This window comes from Dermacentor andersoni, chromosome 8 (assembly GCF_023375885.2).
Source record: "Dermacentor andersoni chromosome 8, qqDerAnde1_hic_scaffold, whole genome shotgun sequence".
Lineage (NCBI taxonomy): Eukaryota > Metazoa > Arthropoda > Arachnida > Ixodida > Ixodidae > Dermacentor > Dermacentor andersoni.
This window is the reverse complement of record NC_092821.1, coordinates 8,043,521-8,068,652: the sequence shown is the minus strand read 5'-3', so window position 1 is coordinate 8,068,652 and position 25,132 is coordinate 8,043,521. Positions and strand designations below refer to the sequence as shown.

The following is a 25,132-nucleotide window of genomic DNA, read 5'->3' as shown; positions in this document are numbered from 1 at the left end:
GGCTTTGGGAAGCTTTTTAGCTGTGTCCGCGCGATGTCCGTTTAGAACGTTTCGACCGTGCCCGTTTTTTTCTCATTCAGAACGGAAATTTAACTGTAAGATGTAAAGCTTAAGTTGTAATGCTCGGTGACGGCTTTGGGAAGCTTTTTAGCTGTGTCAACGCGATGTCCGTTTTATCTGACGTTCATTGATTGTCCTGTTTCGCCGATATATTGTTTCTTGCAGAAGGAACATTCAAGCATATAAATCACAATGGAACTTGTACAAGTGAAGCTAGATTTGACTTTATGTCAATTTGCGGTGTTTTTAATTTTAATGTCACTTTGAAGGTGCCTGCAGGTTTTGCACCTAGGGCGATAACATGCTTTTATTACGGGGGAATGCTGTTGGCTGACTTTTGCGTGCACTAACATGTCTTTAATGTTCCTGTTTCGGCGATAGGTAACCCTGAGAGCTCGTGCCAGGACAACCAGTCGAGGAGACAACTGCAGACTTTTGCTCTCATCCTAGGACAGATGACGTAGTCCCTTATGAAAATGGTTATGCCCTTTATGTTTACTGTCTGTTTCCCGCAGTTCACATGAGGAAATGTCCTTTATGTTTCCTCCATGTTGAAATTTGGCCACTGCTTTTATGTTTCCTTCATATGTCCTCCCTTTATGTATCCCTTATGTTACCGTACTTTATGTTTCCTCCATGTTGAAATTTGGCCACTGCTTTTACGTTTCCTTCATGTGTCCTCCCTTTATGCATCCCTTATGTTACCGTACTTTATGTTTCCCCCATGTTGAAATTTGGCCACTGCTTTTATGTTTCCTTCGTGTGTCCTACCTTTATGCATCCTTTATGTGGCCGCAGTGATTAAATCCTGTATTTTACGTAGACATGCATAGATGAAGAGTTCCGTGTACACATTTTATATTTATAAACTTTTCCTGAGTTAAAAAGCTCTGCATTGGTTTTCATTGTACGGTTACTGTTCCCTACATGATGCAGCGCTTGGATTGGAACTCTGTTATGGCACAGAAATTCATGCCAATTTGTTCTAAAATTACAAACTAATTAGACTTCACAGATTATTTCAGTATAACACTTGGAGTACCACTGTACGTTCCTCACTGCAGTGCTGCTGTTCTAGTTATGTCTTTGTTACTAATATAAAATGTAATGTTTGGATAGAAAGATCAGGTTGGATCAGTGGTTGCACTTTTAAAAGAAAGTTTTGACTACAGTTTGCAAAGGTTTGTCGGAAACTGCGAACAGTTTATTGGACTATCTGAATGTTACTTCAATTTGCCACGTCTGCTCACAGCAGACCTCTGGAATGTGGTGCTTGGGTGAGAGCTCACAAGGCACCTGAAAAACAAAACAAAAGCCAATCTTTTTCACTTATTCAAAATGCTCATATAATCAAGAACAGCCTGGCCTGTATGCACACAGCTAAGAAACGAGTAGCAGTTAAGAACAGCTCCTAAAAACATCAGGGCAACACAGAAGCTTTTAACTAATTGTTGTTTGAAACAGACTGAGCTGCCAGTCCAATCAGGTATTAAACTGCTCACAAATTCTTTTAAACATTTCTGCAGCAGCTGCTAAGTAGTACATGACCTTTAGGAGTAGGCAACTGGCCTGCTTGTAGTAGTAGGCCTGCTTGTACAGATGTCTCGTAGTTATATCTCAAGTGGTTACACTGTTATATGGTAAAATTCAGGCGGGAATAAAACCAGCCGCAAACATCAGACTACCTGGAAAATTATCACCAAAACTAAAATATCTAGTAAATCAAACAATCGATCGATTACGACGGGTCTAAAACCTAGGCCGCGATTTTGTAGCGATCCCTTTTCCGATGCTACTCCTTTTGCTCATTGATCTGACCGACATTCCGCTACCGTTATTAACTAGAACAGCCAGCCATGGAAGGTGGGTTATAATAGTGGCAAACATCGAGCGGAAAGCATCGCAAGAAAATCGCATCCCTTATTAGGCATTGCTAAAAGCCACTGTCTTTAACAATCGCAGGAACTGACATCCTGTTCTTCGGATGAAAATATTAATGAAAACGAGCGTCTGATTGCCATGCCTCGATTAAAAAGAAATTTCGCTGTTGTAATATTGGTCTACATTTGCCGTGCAATACAGAAGACAAATACACGAGCACGCCGAAGAACAGAAACAATGCGGACAGGTTCTCGTGAAGCTGGACTTCTAACTGAACTGCATCAATAAAATAATCTTGACATAAGCTAATATCTGCTCAACTGTAAACACCACTGTAGAGTGCCAACTCGCGATGCTCGTGACACATCGACATGCATTACACACGTAACTTGCGGAAATGCATATCTACGGAAGAATTTCTTGCTGGGAAACTACCGAGGAAACAGTAACTTTCAGCGTTTACGTAAAAATTTGCCCATTAAGTCCCAACAATCAGCGGTGGTAGCACATCACTTCATAAAGCAAGTAAGCGGTAAGAAATAATACATTTCACAGAAACTCCCCACGTGAAACGCTTTGCTAAATGTGCACAGCAACGTGGTCAACATACGCTCCGAAAGTGTTCTGTTGTCGTTCCACAAAGCTTACTACATGAACCATAAGCTGCGAGAATGCGCGCAAGCGTCAGACCTGCTTACCTTCAACGTGGTCAGCAAACGGCTCCTTTGTCTCGCAGGCACCAAGCGACGACGCTCTTCCCGGCGCGAACACGGTCGAATTGCCGATGAACACCAGCGCACGAAAGCACAACTTTCAACAAATTCTTCCACGCACCATAATTCGAAGCCACAGTACCAGGTATTTCACGAGCGAACGCGGACAGGCGAGAACAAAGGCAGCTCGGACGGGCGCTGTAGTACACATAAGACACAGGCGTATCACAGGAAACATAAGGCGAACTAATGGCGTTACACGAGTCCAGAGGTTTCCTGATGGTTAATGCACACGATACGGATCACAGTTTGTTTAGGCACTTCGAAAATATGATTCAATTACCGTGTAACTGCAACGAGCATTCTCACCGCGCACACCAACACAACGTGGCCCAGCTCAACCGTCACACTGCGGCAGCGCCGCACTGCGGTTCACAAGTGAATTTAGCCTCCGAGATCTACATTTCCGTTTAGGGCGTGCATTTTGAAAAAGCATGGCTTTCGAGATTAAAAAAGAAAAGTGGTAGCTGGAAGGAAGGCTGGTATTTAAACACAAATTATTGAGTTTAAAGTGTCTTGGTGCGCTGCCTTTTTTTTTAGAGTATATACAGAGATTTTAGACGAACTATGCGCGAACTTTTGCCGGCGGACACGAGCCAGTCAGCGTGCAACATGTGCAGCTCGGTCTGCTTGAAACGGCGCACGGTGTGCGGGCAGCCGCGATAGCTGTGACACCCACGGATCAGAAATTCGGAATCGCCACACATATACACGCTTCTTATGGCGCCCAGTGGCGGGTTTTTGAGAATGTCAGGCCTTATCTTGAATAGGTGGAACCATATTTCCTCGTAGCGTAAGGAATAAAGGCGACAAAATGTGGCGATGGCTGGCTTGCAGCGGCAGCGGAACTTCGGCCAAAGTGAAACAGGCGTACTGCTTGCATGCTCGCGTAATCAAATACGGCAATACTCTGCACACAACTTTCATACTCAGCCAACTCACAATTATAAATTATTCAGTTGTACGCCCAAGCAAGCATTTACGGGAACGCGCTGCCCTACTTCTACGCGTGCTAATATCGACACAGCAGTTACTCGTACTTGTGGTCAGCGCGAAAGCGACGCGGACAAAAGGAAGAAACACAACAACACGGCGCCGCTTCTTCGGAGTGTTTGTTCCTTGTTTCCGCGATGCTTCTGCGTTGCACGCAGTTTTGAAACGAAAGGCACTTTTAGCATCAACCGCCGGTTCTGCATTGGTTAGTGGCCAAACATTTGTGTATAATCTGTGTGAGTAGTTGAGAAAAGGTATCATTACAAGGCCGAGGGCTGAAAAAAAAAATAGCGTAGAAAAAGCAACATGTCAAAAAGTGCTTCGAAGACCACGGTTTTGAGGTGGAGCAGTGGCAGCGCCTCCCAATGTTTGAGTTTTTTTTTTTTTCAGCTTAGAGCATCAGAAACGTTATAGATATCCAATTTCACTACATTCTTTCGAACTAGGCGTTCTGAAAGTTAGCGGCAGCTCCAGTTCAGCTTTGGAGGTAGCAGCGCGCGCTTGCATTTCCCGCTTATGGCTGCAAAGAAATCTTACGAGCGCAATATAGAGACAATCGTAATGTACGTATTAGATATTTATGTGTAATGAGGCTATCATGAAACCAATATAACACCGCGAACAGCTACTTAAGTGGTTGTATAATCATATACGCTCACTAGCAAAGCGGCGGATTGGCCGCGGAGGCGTCGGCCTCTTTTGCGGTTCATGTAGCGCAAGCCATCGAACACTGCGCGTCGTGCCACCGCGTCTCCAGCCGCCGCGCAATTGTTATTTGTCGTGAGGGATTATTCGCTGCATGAGGCTTTGATGTACGTATGTACTGTTGATGGCGCGTGGTAATATCAATACGGCCAAGATAGATAGGGAGGGGGAGGCAGGTGCACCCCCCCCATTTTTTTTTTACTTTAATACGCCAGTAGTTAAAGTTAATACATCTTTCAGGTAGACGATCTATCTGTAGCATGTGTAAAAAGATAATCACTGGGCGCACTCTGTTACCTGGATGTGCACTCGAGGGAGTACACAGCCAGGTAACATAGAGTGCCCACACAGGTAACATAGTGCTCATATATATATATATACGCCAGATATATAAATTTAGTAGATTATTTCTCAAACTGGAGGCGAAGCGGAGCATCTGAAAGACGCCTGCTATGAGAAGCGTCTTAAACATTCGATCAACTATATTTGATGGTCTAGCTGGCACAAAACTTTCATAAAATTCTTGCATATTAGGTTACATACTGCAGATTTCTGCATCTGACTTGCTACTGGAGAATAGCAGGTTGAAAAAGTAAGAAATACTTTATATATTAAGAGAATGCATGGCATAAATCATTATATACACCATCCTATTTCATGGCATGCTCAATTTTCCGCACAATATAGCCACAATTAGTGCCGGTCGGCATGTCTAGTGCGAGGGGGGCAAGCAGTGCCTTTTCCCTGAATCTGCCAGTGACTAACATACAGTAAAGATAGCTCTAACTGTACTATTCGCAAAAGATGCTCACTGCGCACATTCTGTTACCTACATGTGCACTCAAGTGCACATGTAGGTAACATATAAAGAGTGCGCATGCACCATATAAATTAATGCTCTATGTTACCTACGTGTGCACTGAAGTGTACACCTAGGTAACATCCCGCCGTAAACACAAAGGGCACATACTACAATAATTATAATAAGGGTTGTTTTCTTGGGGCAAAGGAAAGGATAAGTCAAGATTTAGTACTTGCAATGACTCTGCAGAGTGTATCAACGGCTGTCACACAGTACAGATATATCTGCCTGTATTATATGTACAGACAGTTGTTATGGGCACTCTATGTCACCTACATGTGCACTCAAGTGTACACTCAGGTAACACATAGTACACACCCAGTTAACATCCTGCCGTAAACATGAAGGACACATCCTAGAGGCATAATAAAGGTCACTTCCTCGGGGTATACGTTAGGATGAGTAAACGTCTGGTACACACAAAGTAGGCGTCCCGGAGGTCACACAAAGGACAAGGAATCATAAAGGTCACATAGGGCACAAGAAGGAAACATAAAGGAAACATAAAGGCAATGACCATTTTCATAGGGGGTGTCACCATTGGCCGAACATTACCCCACTTGCACGGGTGTACGGTTCGATGACAATTACGGCACCTGCATGAATGCAACCGTGCCTTTGTTAAATTTGTTGCTGTAGGAAGGTCCTGTTACAACTATTCCGTCGCTTGGTGTATTTTACCACGTTTGACATATGTACTTATGATTCATGACGGGTGTAGTCACCTTGCAGCAAAAATCTGTCTTTCTCATGGTTGTTTCTTGTCCTTCATGATATAAATGTTTTTTTCCAACCACGTGTCATCTTTTGTGTAAACCCTGTTTTTCTTGGTTTCTATTTTTAACCACGTCTCATTTGTTTTGTAAACCCGTTTTTACTGTAGATATTGTTGCTCTGGGAACCTGTTACAAACATTCCATTTACTAATGGGAGTCTACTATCGTAGCCTCGAAGCTCCTGGCCCTTGCGCCAATAAACCACGATCATCATCATCACGTTACAACCATACCGTCGCGAATTTTTCTCCTTTTTTTTTACATGTACACTCTATATGTTACGAGGGCAAGCTCCGTACAGAAACGAAGTGTCTTGAAAGTGGGGGCAAGATAAGTGTTGATGCAAGTCGTTAATATATATTAGAAATAGAAGAGGACCGAGAACAGAACATTGGGGTACACCAGATGTTATAGGAACAGCGTCAGAGGTATGATTATTAACAAGGACGTGTTAGGATCGGTTCGGCAATTCTTTGATCCAAATCAGAACTTGTGGTGCAGGCCTAACGTGTTTAATTTTAATAGTAATTGTTGATGCGGCACTTCATCAAACGCTTTTGCGTAACCTAAGAAAATGGCATCAGTTTGTATGTTGGTGTCGAGGTTAACATGCAAGTCATGAATGAAAATGGCCAGTTGGGTCTCGCATGAGAAGTCCTTTAGAAAGCCTTGCTTAGATGAATGAAAGAAGTTATATTTATCGAGAAATGCCATGATATGAGAATAAATGACATGCTCCATGGTTTTGCACGGGACACTTGTTAATGATATGGGGCGGTAATTTAGTGAGGAATCTTTTTTACCAGGCTTGTAGACAGGAACAAACCTCCCCACTTTCCAATCATTTGGCATGTGACCTACAGAGTGAATGAGAAAGCAATATGCATAGATGCGCAGTAATTATATATCTGGTGTTCTTTAGCAGGTTGGAATTGATTTCGTCGACGCCTGTCGATGAAGAAAGCTTAATGTTATCTAACAAAGATATAATTCCATCGTGAGTTATTGTGATAGCAGGCATAGTAGACAGGGTTCTAACCGGTGTCGTAGGCAAAGATGTGCATGGTTCTTTTGTGAACACTGTGCTAAAAGCAATGTTAAAGGTGTAACCGCATTCGAGGTCCCCGATGGTTTCTCCCAACTCGTTGGTCAGAGTGATAGCGCGTGATTTGATAGGTTTGATGACCTTCCAAAAATTTATCGAGTTATCATTTAACAATTTTGTCAAGTCATTGGAAACTTTGTACTTAGGAATTCGCACAGCAATCAGGTAGGCATTCTCGACAGTATAGTACCGCTGCCACGCATTAGACGAGGCTCTCACTTTAGCAGCACAAAAAAGCGTGTTTTTCTGCTTTCTGATGCTTTTAGTGTATTAGTGAATCATGACCTTTGGTGGTTTTCACGGAAAGTAATTTAAGGAATGAATTTGTTGGCGAAGTCCTGTATTTTGCATTTGAATACCTCCCAGCTCTCCTGGAGAGGCATCCTGTAAAATTAGGCTTCAAATAAAAGAAAAAAATTTCTAAGCTCGTTGTTAATTGCGTCATAGTTACCTTTTTCATACAGAATGATTGTTTTCTTACGTTCTTTGCGCCGTTCAAGGCAGAACGAAAAATCGGCGTGGATAACTTTGTGATCACTAATTTCTTGAAGGTAAGTTATATGTGATAAGCTCTCTATCCATGTTATACTTCCTTATGTCCGCTGTCTTACGCTTGTTGATTAACTTCGAAAGTTCTGCCAGTTCTATTCTAGCTGTAGGGTTAGAGGCTTTCATACATTGGCGTTTCTTGATCAGATCTTTCGTCTCCTGCGATAGCTTACTGGTATCCTGTCTAACGGAGTTACCACCGACTTCTATTGCACACTCCTTAATGATGCCCACAAGATTGTCGTTCATTGCTTCAACACTAAGGTCCTCTTCGTGACTTAAAGCCGAATACCTGTTCTGTAGCTTGATCTGGAATTCCTCTATTTTCCCTCTTAGCGCTAACTCATTGATCGGCTTCTTATGTACCAGTTTCCTCCGTTCCCTCCTCAGGTCTAGGCTAATTCGAGTTCTTACCATCCTGTGGTCACTGCAGCGCACCTTACCGAGCACGTCCACATCTTGTATGATGCCAGGGTTAGCGCAGAGTATGAAATCTATTTCATTTCTAGTATCGCCGTTCGGGCTCCTCCATGTCCACTTTCGGTTATTACGCTTGCGGAAGAAGGTATTCATTATCCTCATATTATTCTGTTCTGCAAACTCTACTAATAACTCCCCCCTGCTATTCCTAGTGCCTATGCCATATTCCCCCACTGCCTTGTCTCCAGCATGCTTCTTGCCTACCTTGGCATTGAAATCGCCCATCAGTATAGTGTATTTTGTTTTCACTCTACCCATCGCCGATTCCACGTCTTCATAGAAGCTTTCGACTTCCTGGTCATCATGACTGGATGTAGGGGCGTAGACCTGTACAACCTTAATTTTGTACCTCTTATTAAGTTTCACAACAAGACATGCCACCCTCTCGTTAATGCTATAGAATTCCTGTATGTTACCAGCTATATTCTTATTAATCAGGAATCCGACTCCTAGTTCTCGTCTCTCCGCTAAGCCCCGGTAGCACAGGACGTGCCCGCTCCTTAACACTGTATATGCTTCTTTTGGCCTCCTAGCTTCACTGAGCCCTATTATATCCCATTTACTGCCCTCTAATTCTTCCAATAGCACTGCTAGACTCGCCTCACTAGATAATGTTCTTGCGTTAAACGTTGCCAGGTTCATATTCCAATGGCGGCCTGTCCGGAGCCAGGGATTCTTAGCACCCTCTGCAGCGTCGCAGGTCTGACCGCCGCCGTGGTCAGTTGCTTCGCAGCTGCTGGGGACTGAGGGCCGGGGTTTGATTGTTGTATTCATATAGGAGGTTGTGGCCAAGTACTGCACCAGGGTGGCCAATCCTGCTCTGGTGAGGGAGTGCGTTACCGGTTCTGGTCACCGGCATCAGGCCACACTCCAGGCCCGTTTATGCAATTTTATCAACACGCGGATTTTTTTTTTTTTTTAATCCGGTGGAAAACTGCGCGGCACCGGGATTCGAACCACGGACCTCTTGCACGCGAGGCGGGTGTTCTACCTCTACGCCACCGCTGCACAATTGAACAAGCTCTCAGGAACGGAGGAAGCCTAAAAGCAGTGAAGAAGAAACTAGGAATTGGCAAGAATCAGATGTATGCGTTAAGAGACAAAGCCGGCAATATCATTACTAATATGGATGAGATAGTTCAAGTCGCTGAGGAGTTCTATAGAGATTTATACAGTACGAGTGGTACCCACGATGATAATGGAAGAGAGAATAATCTAGAGGAATTCGATATCCCAGAAGTAACGCCGGAAGAAGTAAAGAAAGAATTGGGAGCTATGCAAAGGGGGAAGGCAGCTGGGGAGGATCAGGTAACAGCAGATTTGCTGAAGGATGGTGGGCAGATTGTTCTAGAAAAACTGGCCACCCTGTATACACAATGCCTCAAGACCTCGAGCGTACCGGAATCTTGGAAGAACGCTAACATAATCCTAATCCATAAGAAAGGCGACGCCAAAGACTTGAAAAATTATAGACCAATCAGCTTACTGTCCGTTGCCTACAAAGTATTTACTAAGGTAATTGCAAATAGAATCCGGAACACCTTAGACTTCCGTCAACCAAAGGACCAGGCAGGATTCCGTAAAGGCTACTCAACAATAGATCATATTCACACTATCAATCAGGTGATAGAGAAATGTGCGGAATATAACCAACCATTATATATAGCTTTCATTGATTACGAGAAAGCGTTTGATTCAGTCGAAACCTCAGCAGTCATGGAGGCATTGCGGAATCAGGGTGTAGACGAGCCGTATGTAAAAATACTGAAAGATATCTATAGCGGCTCCACAGCCACTGTACTCCTCCATAAAGAAAGCAACAAAATCCCAATAAAGAAAGGCGTCAGGCAGGGAGATACGATCTCTCCAATCCTATTCACAGCGTGTTTACAGGAGGTATTCAGAGACCTGGATTGGGAAGAATTGGGGATAAGTGTAAATGGAGAATACCTTAGTAACTTGCGCTTCGCTGATGATATTGCCTTGCTTAGTAACTCAGGGGAACAACTGCAATGCATGCTCACTGATCTGGAGAGGCAGAGCAGAAGGGTGGGACTAAAAATGAATCTGCAGAAAACTAAAGTAATGTTTAACAGTCTCGGAAGGGAACAGCAGTTTACGATAGGTAGCGAGGCACTGGAAGTGGTAAGAGAATACATCTACTTAGGACAGGTAGTGACTGCTGATCCAGATCATGAGAGTGAAATAATCAGAAGAATAAGAATGGGCTGGGGTGCGTTTGGCAGGCATTCGCAGATCATGAACAGCAGGTTGCCATTATCCCTCAAGAGAAAAGTGTATAACAGCTGTGTCTTACCAGTACTCACGTACGGGGCAGAAACCTGGAGGCTTACGAAAAGGGTTCTACTTAAATTGAGGACGACGCAACGAGCTATGGAAAGAAGAATGATAGGTGTAACGTTAAGGGATAAGAAAAGAGCAGATTGGGTGAGGAAACAAACGCGCGTTAATGACATCTTAGTTGAAATCAAGAAAAAGAAATGGGCATGGGCAGGACATGTAATGAGGAGGGAAGATAACCGATGGTCATTAAGGGTTACGGACTGGATTCCGAGGGAAGGGAAGCGTAGCAGGGGGCGACAGAAAGTTAGGTGGGCAGATGAGATTAGGAAGTTTGGAGGGTCAACATGGCCACAATTAGTACATGACCGGGGTAGTTGGAGAAGTATGGGAGAGGCCTTTGCCCTGCAGTGGGCGTAATCAGGCTGATGATGATGATGATGATGATGATGATAAGCTCTCAGGATTCGTAGTTAGTATAAGATCGAAGATATTAGTACTGACGCCAGCAACACGCGTTGGTTCCCTTACTAACTGAGTTAGGTTGGTATTCAAACATACTTCTATAAAATCTTTTAATTCTGTGTGGTTCGCACCTGAGGGAGCTAGTTTCTGCCAGTCGATAACGGGATAATTCAAATCTCCGAATAGCATTATAGGTGAATTTGGATGGGCTGTACCGAGATCACTCAGAATACTGTTCAGCTCACTTGAAAAGTTAGGTGAAGTATGCGGAGCCCTGTAGCAAACACCAAGTAAAACGGATTGAGCCGATGAGCGAAAAAATTTGTCATAACATTTCTAGATCAGAGACGATGTCTAATGGTGTGCACGATAAATTAGGGTTCACAGCAATAAAGACAGCGCTCCCTCGAGTGCATCTGCGGTCATTTGTGAACACTTGGAAACCTGCCAAGTCAGCAAGTACTTATGTGTCAGTGATATCAGGGGTAAGCCAAGTGTGGGTTAGTATAAGTATGCTGCTTTTTGAAGAAATCATGATGTTAGACACGAGTTCACGCTTAAGTAGGAAACTGCGAATGTTTGTGAATATGACAGATAATGAAAGATTATTTCTTGGCCTGGTTTGATGGCAGGTAATCACATTTTTTTCGGGCGGACGATTGCTATAGCGCTTCTCTTACAGTTTCACATGCGCTATCAAACACGTAGCACTTTGGTCCGATGTGCAGGGTTTTGTAGCGCAGAATAAATGGGGCAGATTGATTTCTTACAAATGCAACAAGGTGTCTGCGAGCAATTCGAACTGCACCAGAAAAATCTTCGCCAATACTATAATTGGTACCTTTTAGTTTCAGAGAGCTCGCAGGACTGTTTCTTTTGTTTTGAAAAATGTGAATTTTGTTATTATTGAACGGGGTATATCATTCGAATGACATCCGAGACGATGGGCGCGCTCTATCTCTTTTGCGTCGATGTGTATACCTAAATGCTCACGACAATGTCTGATGATAAGTTGTTCTGATAGTGCGTACGATTCAGGTGTAGTTTCAAGAAGCCCGTAGAATACCAAGTTATTCCGTCGCGTTCGGTTTTCTGCATCATCAAAACGTGCCTCTAGTTTTGAAATTAAGCGAGTAGCTTTAGTTGCGTCGGCGCGGAGAACTTCTGTATCTGTTTTAAGTGTTTAAAGGCTTTCGTAATGGCTCTCAAGTTCGCCCATACGTTTATTGAGGTCAGATACATTTCTCTTTGTCGCTAATAACTGAAATAATCGATGCTGAACTTGAGAAATAAGCTTGGACTGGCCAGTCGATATCTTCTTTAGCTCAGCGAGGATAGCTGTAGTATCTGGACCGGGGTTCGTTTCTATATCACCGGAAAGCAGGAGTAGTAGCGAAAAAAACGACATGAAAACAATCCGCCACAACAGCGTTAAGGCACTGTGGGCTTGGCAGCTGTACTAAGAAGTAGTTATTAGACTTTATGGCAAAGAGGCTGAAACGTTCACCAATCTGCATTAGGAAGAGGAAAGGATTAGTGGCCTGCGCAGCGGCATGGCAGTTTGCCAATTGTAACCACTAATTTGGAAAGTAACCTTAACGTGGAAGGAATTTCGAGGTTGGCATGGACTTGGACATGTGCGTTTCCAAAATTTGCAACAAAAAGCACTGGTTATTGAATAATATTTTAAACATCAATTGCCAAGCCGTCTTGCTAAAAATAAGTGAAACTGTACTTTTTACGCAGGCATGACATCATTATTTTTTAACCTATAAGGTCATGCTAGTTTCACAATTTGCTCCAAGTGGTTGCGCTTTATGCGATCACTGGCTTGACAGCGTGCAATGCTATGTGCGCTAAAATAATTAATCAGATGATTAGTGAAAGTTTGTTTATTAATAAACTATTATTTTGATTTCCCGTGTAGCTATTGTCCACCTCCTCGAGTAATGCACCTCTACGAGTGTATTTCTCCCATAGGCGGTTTCTGAACATCTGTGACAGGCACACACTGCAAGTCGAGATAACCGGTTCGAGTCGCGCGGAATGTGGACCGAAAAAGCAGCGCCAGTGAGCGCATCTCCATTCTGCATAAACAAACAAGAAATCGCAACATAAAAGCTGCACATATAATAATGCGTCGTTAGTATCTCTAAAGCGCGGTATCTTTTATTAGAAAAGCGCCTCATATTAACAATTTCTTTCATTTCGTTGATTAAATATTTGGGCTGTCCAATTTTTGAACCGTCAGGTATGTGCCCATTCTTAACTTTGAGGCGAAAGCCTTAAGTGGCTCGTTGCAATACCGGTACCCAAAAAATGGGCGTCTCCTCCAGTGAAACAAAACAAAGTAGATGAGTGAAACAAAAATTATCATCATCAGTAATGGATCATACCTCCGTGAGCAAGCAAAAATGCAATGGCTGAATATTATAAAGCAACGAAAGAAAGAAAGAACGAAGGAAAGCAAGAAGGAACGGAAGAAGGAACGAAAGAAAGAACAAAGAAAGAGCGAGCGAAATACATAACGAAAGAAGCTTTAGGTAAGGCATTGGGCGCTGGCATGTGTCATTAAGGAGGTCGGCCTAGGATGCCAGACGTTTATTTCATATTGCGGCTCGTTATGTCCAGCAAGAAGACTGACACCTCCGATGTTATCACTTCATGCATTGCCACGAATGCAGCAGCCTTTCACCTTCACATGTTACGGGAGCGTAACATGCTGCCGAATTTTGAATTTAATTCTTTTGTTTCAAGTACGAAACCCACGATCTGACTATTATTCGCGCCATAATTGACAGGGGAGTTGCAGATGAAATTCTACTACCTGGGGTTCCTCAACGTGCACCGAATGCGTGGCACAAGGGCGATTGTACATTGCGCCATGATGGGAACGTGTCTGCGGCATAGCCACCGTGTTGCTGCGGCTGGTGGGCCTGTTCCACACGGACACGAGAGGCAAATAATGCTTGAATACAATTGCATAAGTGTCGTACGTCTCTCTGCGTACAGTTCTCATCATCATTCTTTACTCTTCAAACATTGCACGTAACCTTCGTATTGTCGACACCGTCACGTCAACGTCCCGCGGTATATCCATGTGATTTGAAGCTTGTATTTCGGCATAGCTTGGGATAGCTGTAGTGCATAAGCATTGCAAAACATTAGATTGCCTTGATGTGTGCTTGTAGGCTTAGACGTTTTGGGTGAAACGGCACAAGCCGCATTTTGATTGGGGTGAAATGCAGAAACGTCCGTGCCCCATCCATTGCGTACGGTTAAAAAACCTCGGGGGTCAAAATATAGCGGAGTCCCGCACTACGGCATGCCTCATAATAACAACCTCGTGTAGGCTTGTAAGGGCTTAAATTTTCTGTTCTGATGAAACAAAAAGCGCGGGAAATGATATGTATTTAACCAATTTCGAACGTGTGGGACTTCGTACCAGTATTATATGTAATATTTCAGAAATCTGCACCGACGTTCGCGACTCTTGTGTCAACATAGATCCCAGACATGTGATTTTATTGGGTCATTGTTCGCTGTACGTTGATATATTATCATGGAGACATATTTTGTGGCGTATACATTTCTCTTATTGTTCAAGATAGCTTGAATTGGCTCACAAGTGGCGTTGCCATAGTCACGCAGAAGAACACAGTTGCTGCCAGAGCACAGCAGCTGTAGGGAAAGGGCGGTTTGATGAGATGACAGCTGCACCGGCGCCGAAGCGTGAGCCATTAGCAAGGATTCCAGATGCATAGGCGCAAACTCAGGCAATGCGCGAAGCCAATTAGAGGTTTCGCTTCCGCCGGGGAGGGAAAGGGCATTAAAGCGTCTCGCGCGCACGGCGCCGGCTTTGTTTTCGCTCAGTTCAGTCTCGGGAAACGGATAGGACGGCCGCGCGTTGTGCTTTCCCCCAAGGATAGGGCAGCCTTCGACGAGTGGCGGCGTGAACTCGTACGTGAAAGGGCTCGCCGTCGGTGCACCGTTCCAGCCGTTAGAGTCGCCGGAGCCCACGCAGTTCGACAGCAACGAGAAGAAGACTCCGAACTGAAGAAGCAGGATGCCGAAGCAACCCGGCACCGTTACCTGTGGGTTACATAGCCGTGACGAAGGTCAGGTGCACGCAGCACAAGCTGCGCTTAACCCTATTTTCCGGAAGGGGAAGAGTTGATAATTATTTGTTTTTCATTGTAAACATGAAATGTGATGTAGCAGATTTTGTGTTACCATGTGTTAACTACTCGCGCGAGCTGGCTTATGAGTGCTTTTGTATGACTATGGCTGCGTTATTTGAGGAGCGTCTATATTTTCATTGCAAATGGGAGCAGAATAGTAGCCGGCGCATCTAGAAACGTTTCCTTAGATGTGTTTATTAATATTATTAGAAAGGTTGTCACCTGTGCATCACAGAAATACTGGTATCTATAAAGAGAAAATGAGACATCCGCCCAAACGTACCTAAGTGCTACAAAGTAAACCCATACCCGTTCCTCAGAAGAAAAGCTTCGGAGCCGAAGAAAAATTCGTCCTGGTCCGGGACACGAATCCGGGACCATCGCCATTCTGGGGTAGCCGTTCTACCATCTGAGCTAACCCGGCGGCTAGCAGATGGCAGGCGAAGTCGAATTTATCAACAACTCAGAAGCAAAGGGAAGAGTTTGACGTAATTGTTCTGCGGAAATTCGGAAGGTGGAGAGAAGCAATTATTAAAGGGAAAATGAGACATCCACCCAAACGTAGGTAGGGCTCGAGTCCCGGACTACGACGAATTTTTCTTCAACTGCGAAGCTTTTCTATCGAGGAATCCGTATGAGTTTCCTTTGTAGCACTTAGCTATGTTTGGATGGATGTCTCATTTTCCCATAATTAATTACTTCTCTCCACCTTGCAGATTTCCGCAGAGCTATTACGTCAAACTAGCAGATATACTTGGTATGATACTTTGTACATTGGGATTGTTGCCACTATTTTCAAATTCTCTCCGTACTGTCATTGTTATGTGCGATAAATTATTATTTGACAAAAATATTTATCCTAAGTTTAGAACATAAGGCAGAAAGTGGCACAAAAGCCTGTATGTCATTAGCAATAATCGCCGTTTTGCGAAATGAACCTGATAGCCCACAAACAAGTGCTGTTGTAGTTCGCTCAATTTCAAAAGTAACCTCCCCAAGTGGTTTATCGCAGTGGACGAAGATGACCGATGCAACCGGACCGTGGATATATACCAGGGAGTGGAAAGTCCTCCAGTGACCGAGCGAAACCGTGGTCGACCCCTGCACTGCACCTACCGTATCCGAGTGAGGCCTGCTCGGGACGACTGGGTTGTCTTCGTCCGATTCATCCGGCTGCGCATTGGCGAGCCGTCCGACGACCGCCAGAGGTAAGGGCTTACAGTGAGTGCACGCCTCAAAGAGTGAAAGAATGCTCTTTGCGATGGAGCTGCTGTGACTTGTTCAGCTTCACCGTACACCCTACGCATTTTATTTACTCAAGTTAATTTGGGTTCCCTGTTGCTCCGCTACAGTGTACACAAAACGGGTGCAACGCCGCTACTGAATTCAGCAGTATCAAAGGGTCTCTCGAGCGTGTCAGTTAATAAGTGCAACGGCTTCTAGGAAAAAAAAGACAAACAAATTGAGACAGCACGAACAGCTGTTTTCTGCTTCTTCCGTTCCTCGTAAGAGCGCAGGAGATACGCACAGTTTCCAACTAGCCCAACGATACGCACTGCGAAGAGCGAATTTCTCAACCCATCGGAACACCTGGCACATCCATTGCAATCAGCAGCGGTGGCGGGGAACACCGTGCCTGTGAGGGGTTCGTGTGTGACAGCGCTGTACGTCGTAAACTGAACCCGCGCTCACAGCCATCTGCTTACGGAAAAGTACTGGGAAATGTAAGCAGGGAATAATTTTCGTCGGCATAAAATCTCGCTGCGTTACATTACAGAAAATCGTTTTGCGCAATATGTCAGATTAGCTCTCAAGCGCACGCATTGGCAACTTCGCACGCTCGATAATAGGTCGTGCTACCAAACACAGCAGTTGGCTTGTCCAAACGGCTGACTATAGCGCGCGGGCTGAAATCGCGCTACTTGAGGCACCGCTGTGTAACGAACGTTCCTTTACCAACTGCAGTATGCAGCTCAATATTGCGATAACTTTCCCGCTTTAAATGCTGCTCCCGATGCCAAAGCGAGCATCGAAGCTGTCTAGTTGGTTGTCGCGAAACAACCGCTCACTCCCCAGCGGCAGTTGTGCATCGAGTGACAGAATCTCCTGCAATATCTTGTGTATACATCGATGCCCATTAAACTAAATTTTAGCCATTTTCTTCCGGGTGTACGTGTTCTGCTTGCGCATCTCGACCCGCTCAAACTTCATTACGCGTACAGAACATTGTCATGCTCAAGCTACCAAAGGGCGAAGAGGGACAGCCTAGCACTGTTGTAAACCGGGATTTATTTTATCACTGCTTATTGCTGGACTACATCGTTACGGCTGAAAAGATGCGTAGCTACATCAAGAAACGAAAGGACCGGAACGGCGTCATCTACTATCAACTTATCTCTTTTAAGAAAAAGTTATGCTTAACCATAACGTCGTATTTTTTCATGGCCGCTTACTTGTGATGGGAAAAAAGCGCACCTTCCATTCCGCCTACCACACGTGTTCACCCTAGAGCGCGTGGCTTGTCCATACCCACACACTAAGGGCAGTGCCTTGTTATTGAGGCTCGAGTGGGTTGCCTAAGCACAAGGATTATGCGGATACCACGAGCTGTAGGAATCGCTGCGGGCGAAGCTTTCTGGGCTGCGTGCTCTGATTGACGATTGACCATAATGTTAACCACGAATATTTCATTTCTTCAGCGTTTAGTTCAATGCGAGAGTGGTGAGTCAATGTTAAATGTCATCTTGCCAGCACCATTGCTCTTTGTTTGCGCAGCACAAAGAACACAAAGGGAGACAGTGTTTGCTTGAGGTATTGGTGTGCGCCATTGTAATTGCCTCGCAGGGCACATCACTTTGTCGCAGAAGTGATCAACTTTAATTCAATTATTGGTCTGCACAAGCCTAAACCACTTTCGGATTATGAGCCATGTCGTAGTGGTGGAGTGCGGTATAATTTCGACCCTCTGGGATTTTTTAACGAACACCTAAATCTAATTACACGAACTTTTTTTGTATTTCACCCCAGCAGGAACATGGCTGCCACGCCCTGGATCGAACCCACGATCTCGAGTGATGCCATAGCCGAAATGCTACCGTGACGGGCGCAGAAGTGTTGTTAGACTTACCATTAAAGAAATAAGCGCAAATTAAACCCAACAAAGAGGAACGGTACCAAAGACAGGCGCTAATCCAGAGCTGTTTATTCACCTGCATGGGCCGCCATATTCGTAGGCTGTATTTGGAAGAAACGGCGCATGCTAGAGACAGGGTATCACGACAAAGTTACCTCTACGTTCCTGTGAAGAAAAGCTTACTTTCATTTTATAAAAGCTGATAGACGGAATGCTGGTACGATGGCTCCCACACTTTGACAATAAATATGAGTGGTCAGTTCGGATTTCTATTCTCATAGTGTGATTTTCATAAAGTGTGAGTTTGCGTTTGTTCTTCGTACCTTCCATTGTAATTGTGTATATTTTGGGAGTAGGGGGGAGGCTTTGCATTGCAAGTGTGCACACGTACATTATACATTGCAGCGCATGTTGGCAAGACGCCTAACGAAGGACTGGCCGATTGCGGTCCCTGATCGCAAATTTTGCGCACGGGCTATAATGTGCAAGCATACTCGCTGATCTATTGTTATGACCCTTCAATCAACAACATATCGCTTGCCGTGCCAGTCATACCCACAAGTTGATATGATTGACTTGCGAAGTGCGTGCCAGAGCTGCAAGACGATAGAAAGACAGCACAAGCGCTGTAGTCTCCTATCTCCTCCGTCCTATCTGTACTCGGATGGCTATCTCGCACTTCGGAAGCCCTACGAGACCAACTAGAACCAATGTTGTCCACGGCTGCTGTTTCTTAATCGGATTGGGCCGACTTATTAGAGAATCCTATATTCGCTATACCCTAATCCTGTGCCATAATTGCCTTTTTTTCCACTTAGGTGCGATGGAGGCTACGTGCAGATCGTGGACGGATACCGAGACTCGAACCAGTCGAACCGCGACGCTCCTGGTTTCTACTGTGGCGAGATCGACTCGCCAAAGACGTTCATTTCGGAGACGCCACACGTGAAGATTGTGTTCCACGCCGACGCCTACGGATCCGACACGTACATGCACTTCGACGCGTCGGTCAAACAGCAAGGCGAGGTGTCATCACGGTGAGTATTACTTCTTTGCTAACGCTACTGCTGCAACACACGGTCCATGATGCCGAGTTTGTTCATTTCGATTACTGACCAACCAGCATGACGCTTCTTTACTCAGTGAGTAACAGTATGAGCGCTAACGTTTCAGTCTTCGGAATACAACAATACCGAAGATGCATGTATCGTTTCCCATGTTTACCTGTGATTTTACCTGTATCTTCATTCCACGGTTTCATCCTATCATTAATGATTCCTAGTTAATTTGAAAGCTTAAATTGCGAATGTCGCCTATTTCCCAGTTTTTGACCAATCTTGACCATTCAGGCAATTATACCTGATCGTGTCGGCAATATGTACTCTCTCACTTAGGAGAGCTTCTCTGGTTGCTCGAGTACCATTTTCCCCTGACTTCTACTCAACTTGTACCTCTGCAAACATTTTAAGGCCTCAATCATTCTCAAACTAATCGTTCACCAATGCTCTTTGTTTACCGACCCTCATTCTTATAGCGATTGAGGCGGCGTGGAGTAGGGCAACATTCTTATTATTTATTTGCTCGCTCAAGCTTTTCCAAATATTTTTCCTTTCATTTCGATTTAAGTAAAAAGTATTCATTTCGAGCAGCTGACACCTTTATGCTAACTTTCCCAAAATATCTCGCGTACAGTTATTGCAGCGTTTTCCATTGCCAATTTCCGTTTCCCGAACTGACATTTCCGCCCCTTTTAAATTAATACATCTCATACTAAACTATGTGAGTGTTCTGAGCAATGTTTAAAGTGGCCCGATCAGTTGCTAATATGACTGTTCTACTCCAGCATTATGGTTAGGACCTAGCATATTGATCATTAACTAACTTTAATTTATATCTCCTATTTATATTAGGTTAAGCTCTGGAGAAACCTTCAGAACCTTGTCGAAACCAATATTTGATTATGAGGCACGTGGTAGTGAGATTCTCCGCATAACCTTTTTTATTTCTACTCGTACAAAAGCGAGTTTTCTAAAGCCATTCCACAGGCTTCTGTATGCAACGGAATTTACTTCATCGCCTGACATGACGGCGCCTTGGCTGCCTAGCCTGCCCATTCAGGACGAATGTGTACTTGTTTCTAATGCATTCGCCATCTTTACGGGAAGTGAATCTTCTTGTAGACTTTCGCTACGCTTTATCTTACGGCGGCAGCAAAGTTCAGGCATTATGAAGTTTTATATTCGCATACGCAGAAGCGCTGCGTACGTGAAGATCTTGCGGCGTCCTAATGCGCCCGCGCCAAATGTAGGCACCTAGTACGGAATTGTAGCTAGCAAGGAGCGACAATCGCGAGTTGGCTCTCATTCCCACTTGTCTTGAACATATTTGACCGAAGTAGCGTTCATCGCCGCCAGCAGAGGCCGCTGTAGTAAAGATGTAAAGGGCGCTAGAGGGAAACAGTATCACTTTTATTCTCTCAAACAAACTGGCGGGTACAATAGTAGAAAAGAAGCAGCCATGTTTCTTTTAGGTCGACGACGTTGTGTGGCTAGGTAACAAGCAAAGTGATATGCAACATCTGGATAATATGTGTGCACAGGAAGGAAATAATTTAGGTCTGAAATTTAGCGTGAAAAATCAGGTAGTATGATATTCACTAAAATATAGAACTGACAGTGTCAATACTGGGCCAGGAAATAACTCGGCTAAAAGAATATAAATACCTTGGTATATGGATAAAACCAGGCAATATATATATGGAAACACAGGAAAAAATACATAACAGCAAATTGGAAGATAAGTGCGCCCATAATTCAACGCAGAGTGATATGTGGGGTGGGGTATGTGGAAAGGTATGTGGAAAGGTGTAATGGTTCTCCGGGGTGTGTGGAAAGGTGTAATGGTTCTAGGACTTACAGTTGGAAATGCGGTTGCTTGCTTGAACTCAGGGGCACAATCTGGATTCGAAGATAACCAAAGGTCAGTTGGACGCCTCGCATTGGACGCTCACGGGCACACAACAAATGAATCAGCGTAGGGTGACATCGGCTGGACAGATTTTGAAGTGGCCGTATACTCACCGTAAAATTGAATATGAAGAACGACTAATGAAAATGGAAGCAAGTAACTGGGCTGGGAGAGTGTTCGGATACTTGTACAGTAAAAAAAGAAACATTGATTCATAGTCGAGGAAAAGAACTAGGAAGTTAACCAGCAAGTATGAGACTGGTATGGCAAGGAACATGGCAACAAATGACGTCAAGCGGAAAATCAGATAGGCAGAGGCAATCTCATGGGTGGTGGCAAAGGAAAGTAAAACTGCAATGATGAGCTACATAAGAAGAAAAAAATGAATTCAGGAAAGAAACAATTTATGATAACTCAAAGGGTATTATTGAAGGGAAAATGAGACATCGAACGAAACGTAGCAAGTTGCAACAAAAGAAACCCCTACGGGTTATTTGAGAGGGAAAGCCTCGTCACTGATGAAAAATTCTTCCTCGTCCGGGACTCAAACCTGGTACCACCGCCTTTCCGGTGCAGCCGCTCTACCATCTGAGCTAACAAGGCGGCTAGCAAATGGCAGGGCGAAGTCGAATCCATCAACTCAAAGCAAAGGCAACAGTTTGACGTAATACTTCTGCGAAAACCCGCAATGTGGGGAGAAGTAGTTAATGATGAGAAAATTAGACATCCACCCAAACATAGCAAATTACTACAAAGGAAACGCATACGGTTTCCCCGAAAGAAAAGGCCTCGTCATTGAAGAAACACTTTCCTTGGTTCGGGACTCGAACCCTAGACCACCACCACTCTACCAGCCACTCTACCATCTGAGCTAACGAGGCGGCTAGCAGCTTCCATGTGCACGTACTGTGTGAACTGAGTGACTGCCGCTCGCTCACAAAAGCCGGCGGCATCCTGAGGGTCGGTGATCTCCCTTGGCTCCCCACATCTCCGTCGAGTCAGCAACGTCGTACGCGGCTTCCTTATTGCGCGCACACACAAGAAATAGCGCATATGCGCTTGCGTTCTCAATTGGCAAAGCATTGGCGGGCCTAACAGGGTACGCGCGTTGCACCAGCCAACCGAAGACCGCCTCAACTGTGCATAGGTCTATGCTTAGGCTTTGAATTCTTTCGGTAACTGTGCACCAATAGTGATCTGATCCCATCAGGACACTGATTGTCAGTGTCGTTCAATCGATCAGTAGATGCTCATCTGCGACAAGCATCTTGCGTTCACACAACTGTGCGAGAAGATCTTGTTCGATGGCTGGAGTCTTCCCGCTGCAGACTTCTGGTACATCCAACGCGTCCACCGCGATGTCATGGGAGTCGAACCAGCTATAATGTTTGAGTTTGACGCTACGACAGCTGTAATGGTGGGAACACTTAGAAGTGCCAAACGTCAACGGAGAGAAGTTTTCTGTTCCGCGAGAAGGCAGGTCGCGTCGAATAAACGTTCTCTGCTGCCGGTGTCGAGCAGTAATCGAACTAGGAATTTTTGTCGTTGTTTCCGTACGCGAACACTCTGGGCGTCTGCATCAGGACAGGTGAAAATGCAAAAATACTAGGTGGAGCAGTTATCACTGGCGACTTTTCACTTTTAGTTGTGTCATGGTTGACAAGTGGATCACTGCTCTCGGTAGACTGGCGGTTGCTGTCTTGATTCCATGCGGCACAAAGTGCTGAAAGATGACATTTCGAGCAGTACTTGCACTTGAGCCACGTGGCTCTGTGGCGCTTTCTTGCGACGTGTCCTTCTTTGCCGCATTTTTTAAAACAGCAGTTTTAAACAACAATCGGCGTCGAATCTCATCGGCTGACTATGTGACATGGCAGTCTTTTATGGCCTCGTCACGCTGATCACACAGGACAGAGCAGGGCTGGTCGTTCCATGTTCAAGTCAAGCTGATTATGGCAACTTTAGCCCAGGAGGACGGTTCTAGTGTTTACTAGGAGAATTATTAAGGTTGAAGTTGAAATTGACATCCTGCGGCCAGTGCTAATACTGCCGGTAGCGATGGTGGTAGACGAAGTTCGCATCACCCGTGCTACGTGGAGGTGTTTTTCGATAGGAACCTTGAATAGGAGACCTGGCTTCCTTCTCTGTACTCGAGTTGCATCTAGAGGAACTTCATGACCTGTCGCCCATTCTCTTGCTGCTACCGCAGGGTAGCGCCGTCGTCGGCCTCAGTGTCCTTCATGCATTGACGGTAGAGAATGGCGATACTTTTGGGGAGAGATTGCAGAAGGACACGATGAATTATGACCGCGTAATATAACGCTGGAACTCGGAGGCTGACTGTCCATTTTGTCAAAGATTATTGTCGCGCGAACCACGCATGCGTGTATAATTACTGAGAAATTTGTCTAACTGATATTGACGAAAATTGTGTTAACTTACTTTGGACCCGCTTTAAGGACATGTGTCATTTTTGCATTGATAAATTCATTCCAACTAAGAAAAAACAAGTTTACAAGCAAACACCATGTATAAATGGCAACCTCATTCATATTGCCACATCAAGTACGCGGCACGTAGAGGAAGACGAAGACCTCGTGCATTGCGGAAGAGAAGAAGATGTCCCCACGCAATCGCTTTTCAGTTGGCCTGCAATTAAAGTGTCCTACATTTTTTATCACTTCCTGCTGCTTGTGAATTCTGACACTGGTGGAGGTGCTGGGGAAATGTTTTGGACGCATGTCAACAGCGCCACAAAGTCCGCCTGTATATGCATGCGTTCACTGCGCAAGCCATCGCCTACGATGTCTGTTGACCCTGAGGGTATCGTAAATAAATAAATAAATGGATAAATAAATATATAAATTATTTAATAAATAAATTAACTAATAAATTAATTAATTAAAGGCCCGAATTTGGTACACTAACCTGAAGTCTGCCTGTTACCACGTTTACCCAAGCCATGGAAGACCCAGGGCCCGCACAGGTGACTATTTTAACTCCTCGATCTCCCTTGAGCTTCCTCGGCAATGCCTACCAGGATGCAGAAGACTGGCTCGAGGAATACGAGTGCGTAGCCAAGTTTAATGAGTGGCATGCTGGAAGGGAAGCGTAGCAGGGGGCGACAGAAAGTTAGGTGGGCAGAAGAGATTAGGAAGTTTGGAGGGTCAATATGGCCACAATTAGTACATGACCGGGGTAGTTGGAGAAGTATGGGAGAGGCCTTTGCTCTGCAGTGGGCGTAACCAGGCTGATGATGATGATGATGTTGCTGGACAGAACCTTCTGTTCCTTATTTTTTAAAATGACTTGAGCTTTGATTCCCCAGTGCGATGCCGTTTTTTCGCAGATGACTACGTTGTATACCTACCCATTGAACATGCTGAGGATCATAGTGACACAATGACGTGGGGCTCCCGCAGCACGGCACGGCGCGCGCAAAGGTCGGCGCCATGAAAGACGATGAAGCGCGCGAGCTGCACGTTCTTCTTCTGGCCCGCCATTAAAGAGCAGCGTCTATTTCGTAAGACTCCATCTTCAATCTACGTTACATTTTTCTGGTGGAGGTGCGGGGTACATGCTACCACTCCCAGATCGAACACCGCCTACAAGCCCAGTATGAAGTCCGGTCGAGCTGACTCCAGTTCACGTACAGATAAGCCATCGACTTCAAGGACTGCCGCCTGAGCACGAACCTCTACCCAATCAAGTCAGAAAGATGAATACATCGGTTCCATCTTCTTCCTCGACCACGCCGACCGAGGTCGTCCTCAACCAGCCGCGGGTCCCCACGTCCTTCCATGGGGACACCTTCGAGGATGTAGAGGGCTGGCTCGGTCACTTTGAGCGTGCCGCAGAATTCAACGGCTGGACTCCAGAGCGCAAGCTACGCAACGCCTAC

The 25,132-nt window shown here is 44.9% G+C and overlaps 1 protein-coding gene across 2 annotated transcripts in view; it reads left to right on the top strand.

The window, feature by feature from the left end:
• The window catches only part of LOC126526674 (uncharacterized), a 424,404-nt gene that overhangs the window by 203,503 nt on the left and 195,769 nt on the right, over positions 1-25,132 (top strand). For both annotated transcript variants that reach the window (XM_050174536.2, XM_055068341.2), the window contains exons 2-3: positions 16,144-16,339; positions 19,083-19,301. In XM_050174536.2, coding sequence (XP_050030493.1) covers positions 16,144-16,339; positions 19,083-19,301 — 415 coding nt within the window. The remainder of the gene's footprint in view (positions 1-16,143; positions 16,340-19,082; positions 19,302-25,132) is intronic.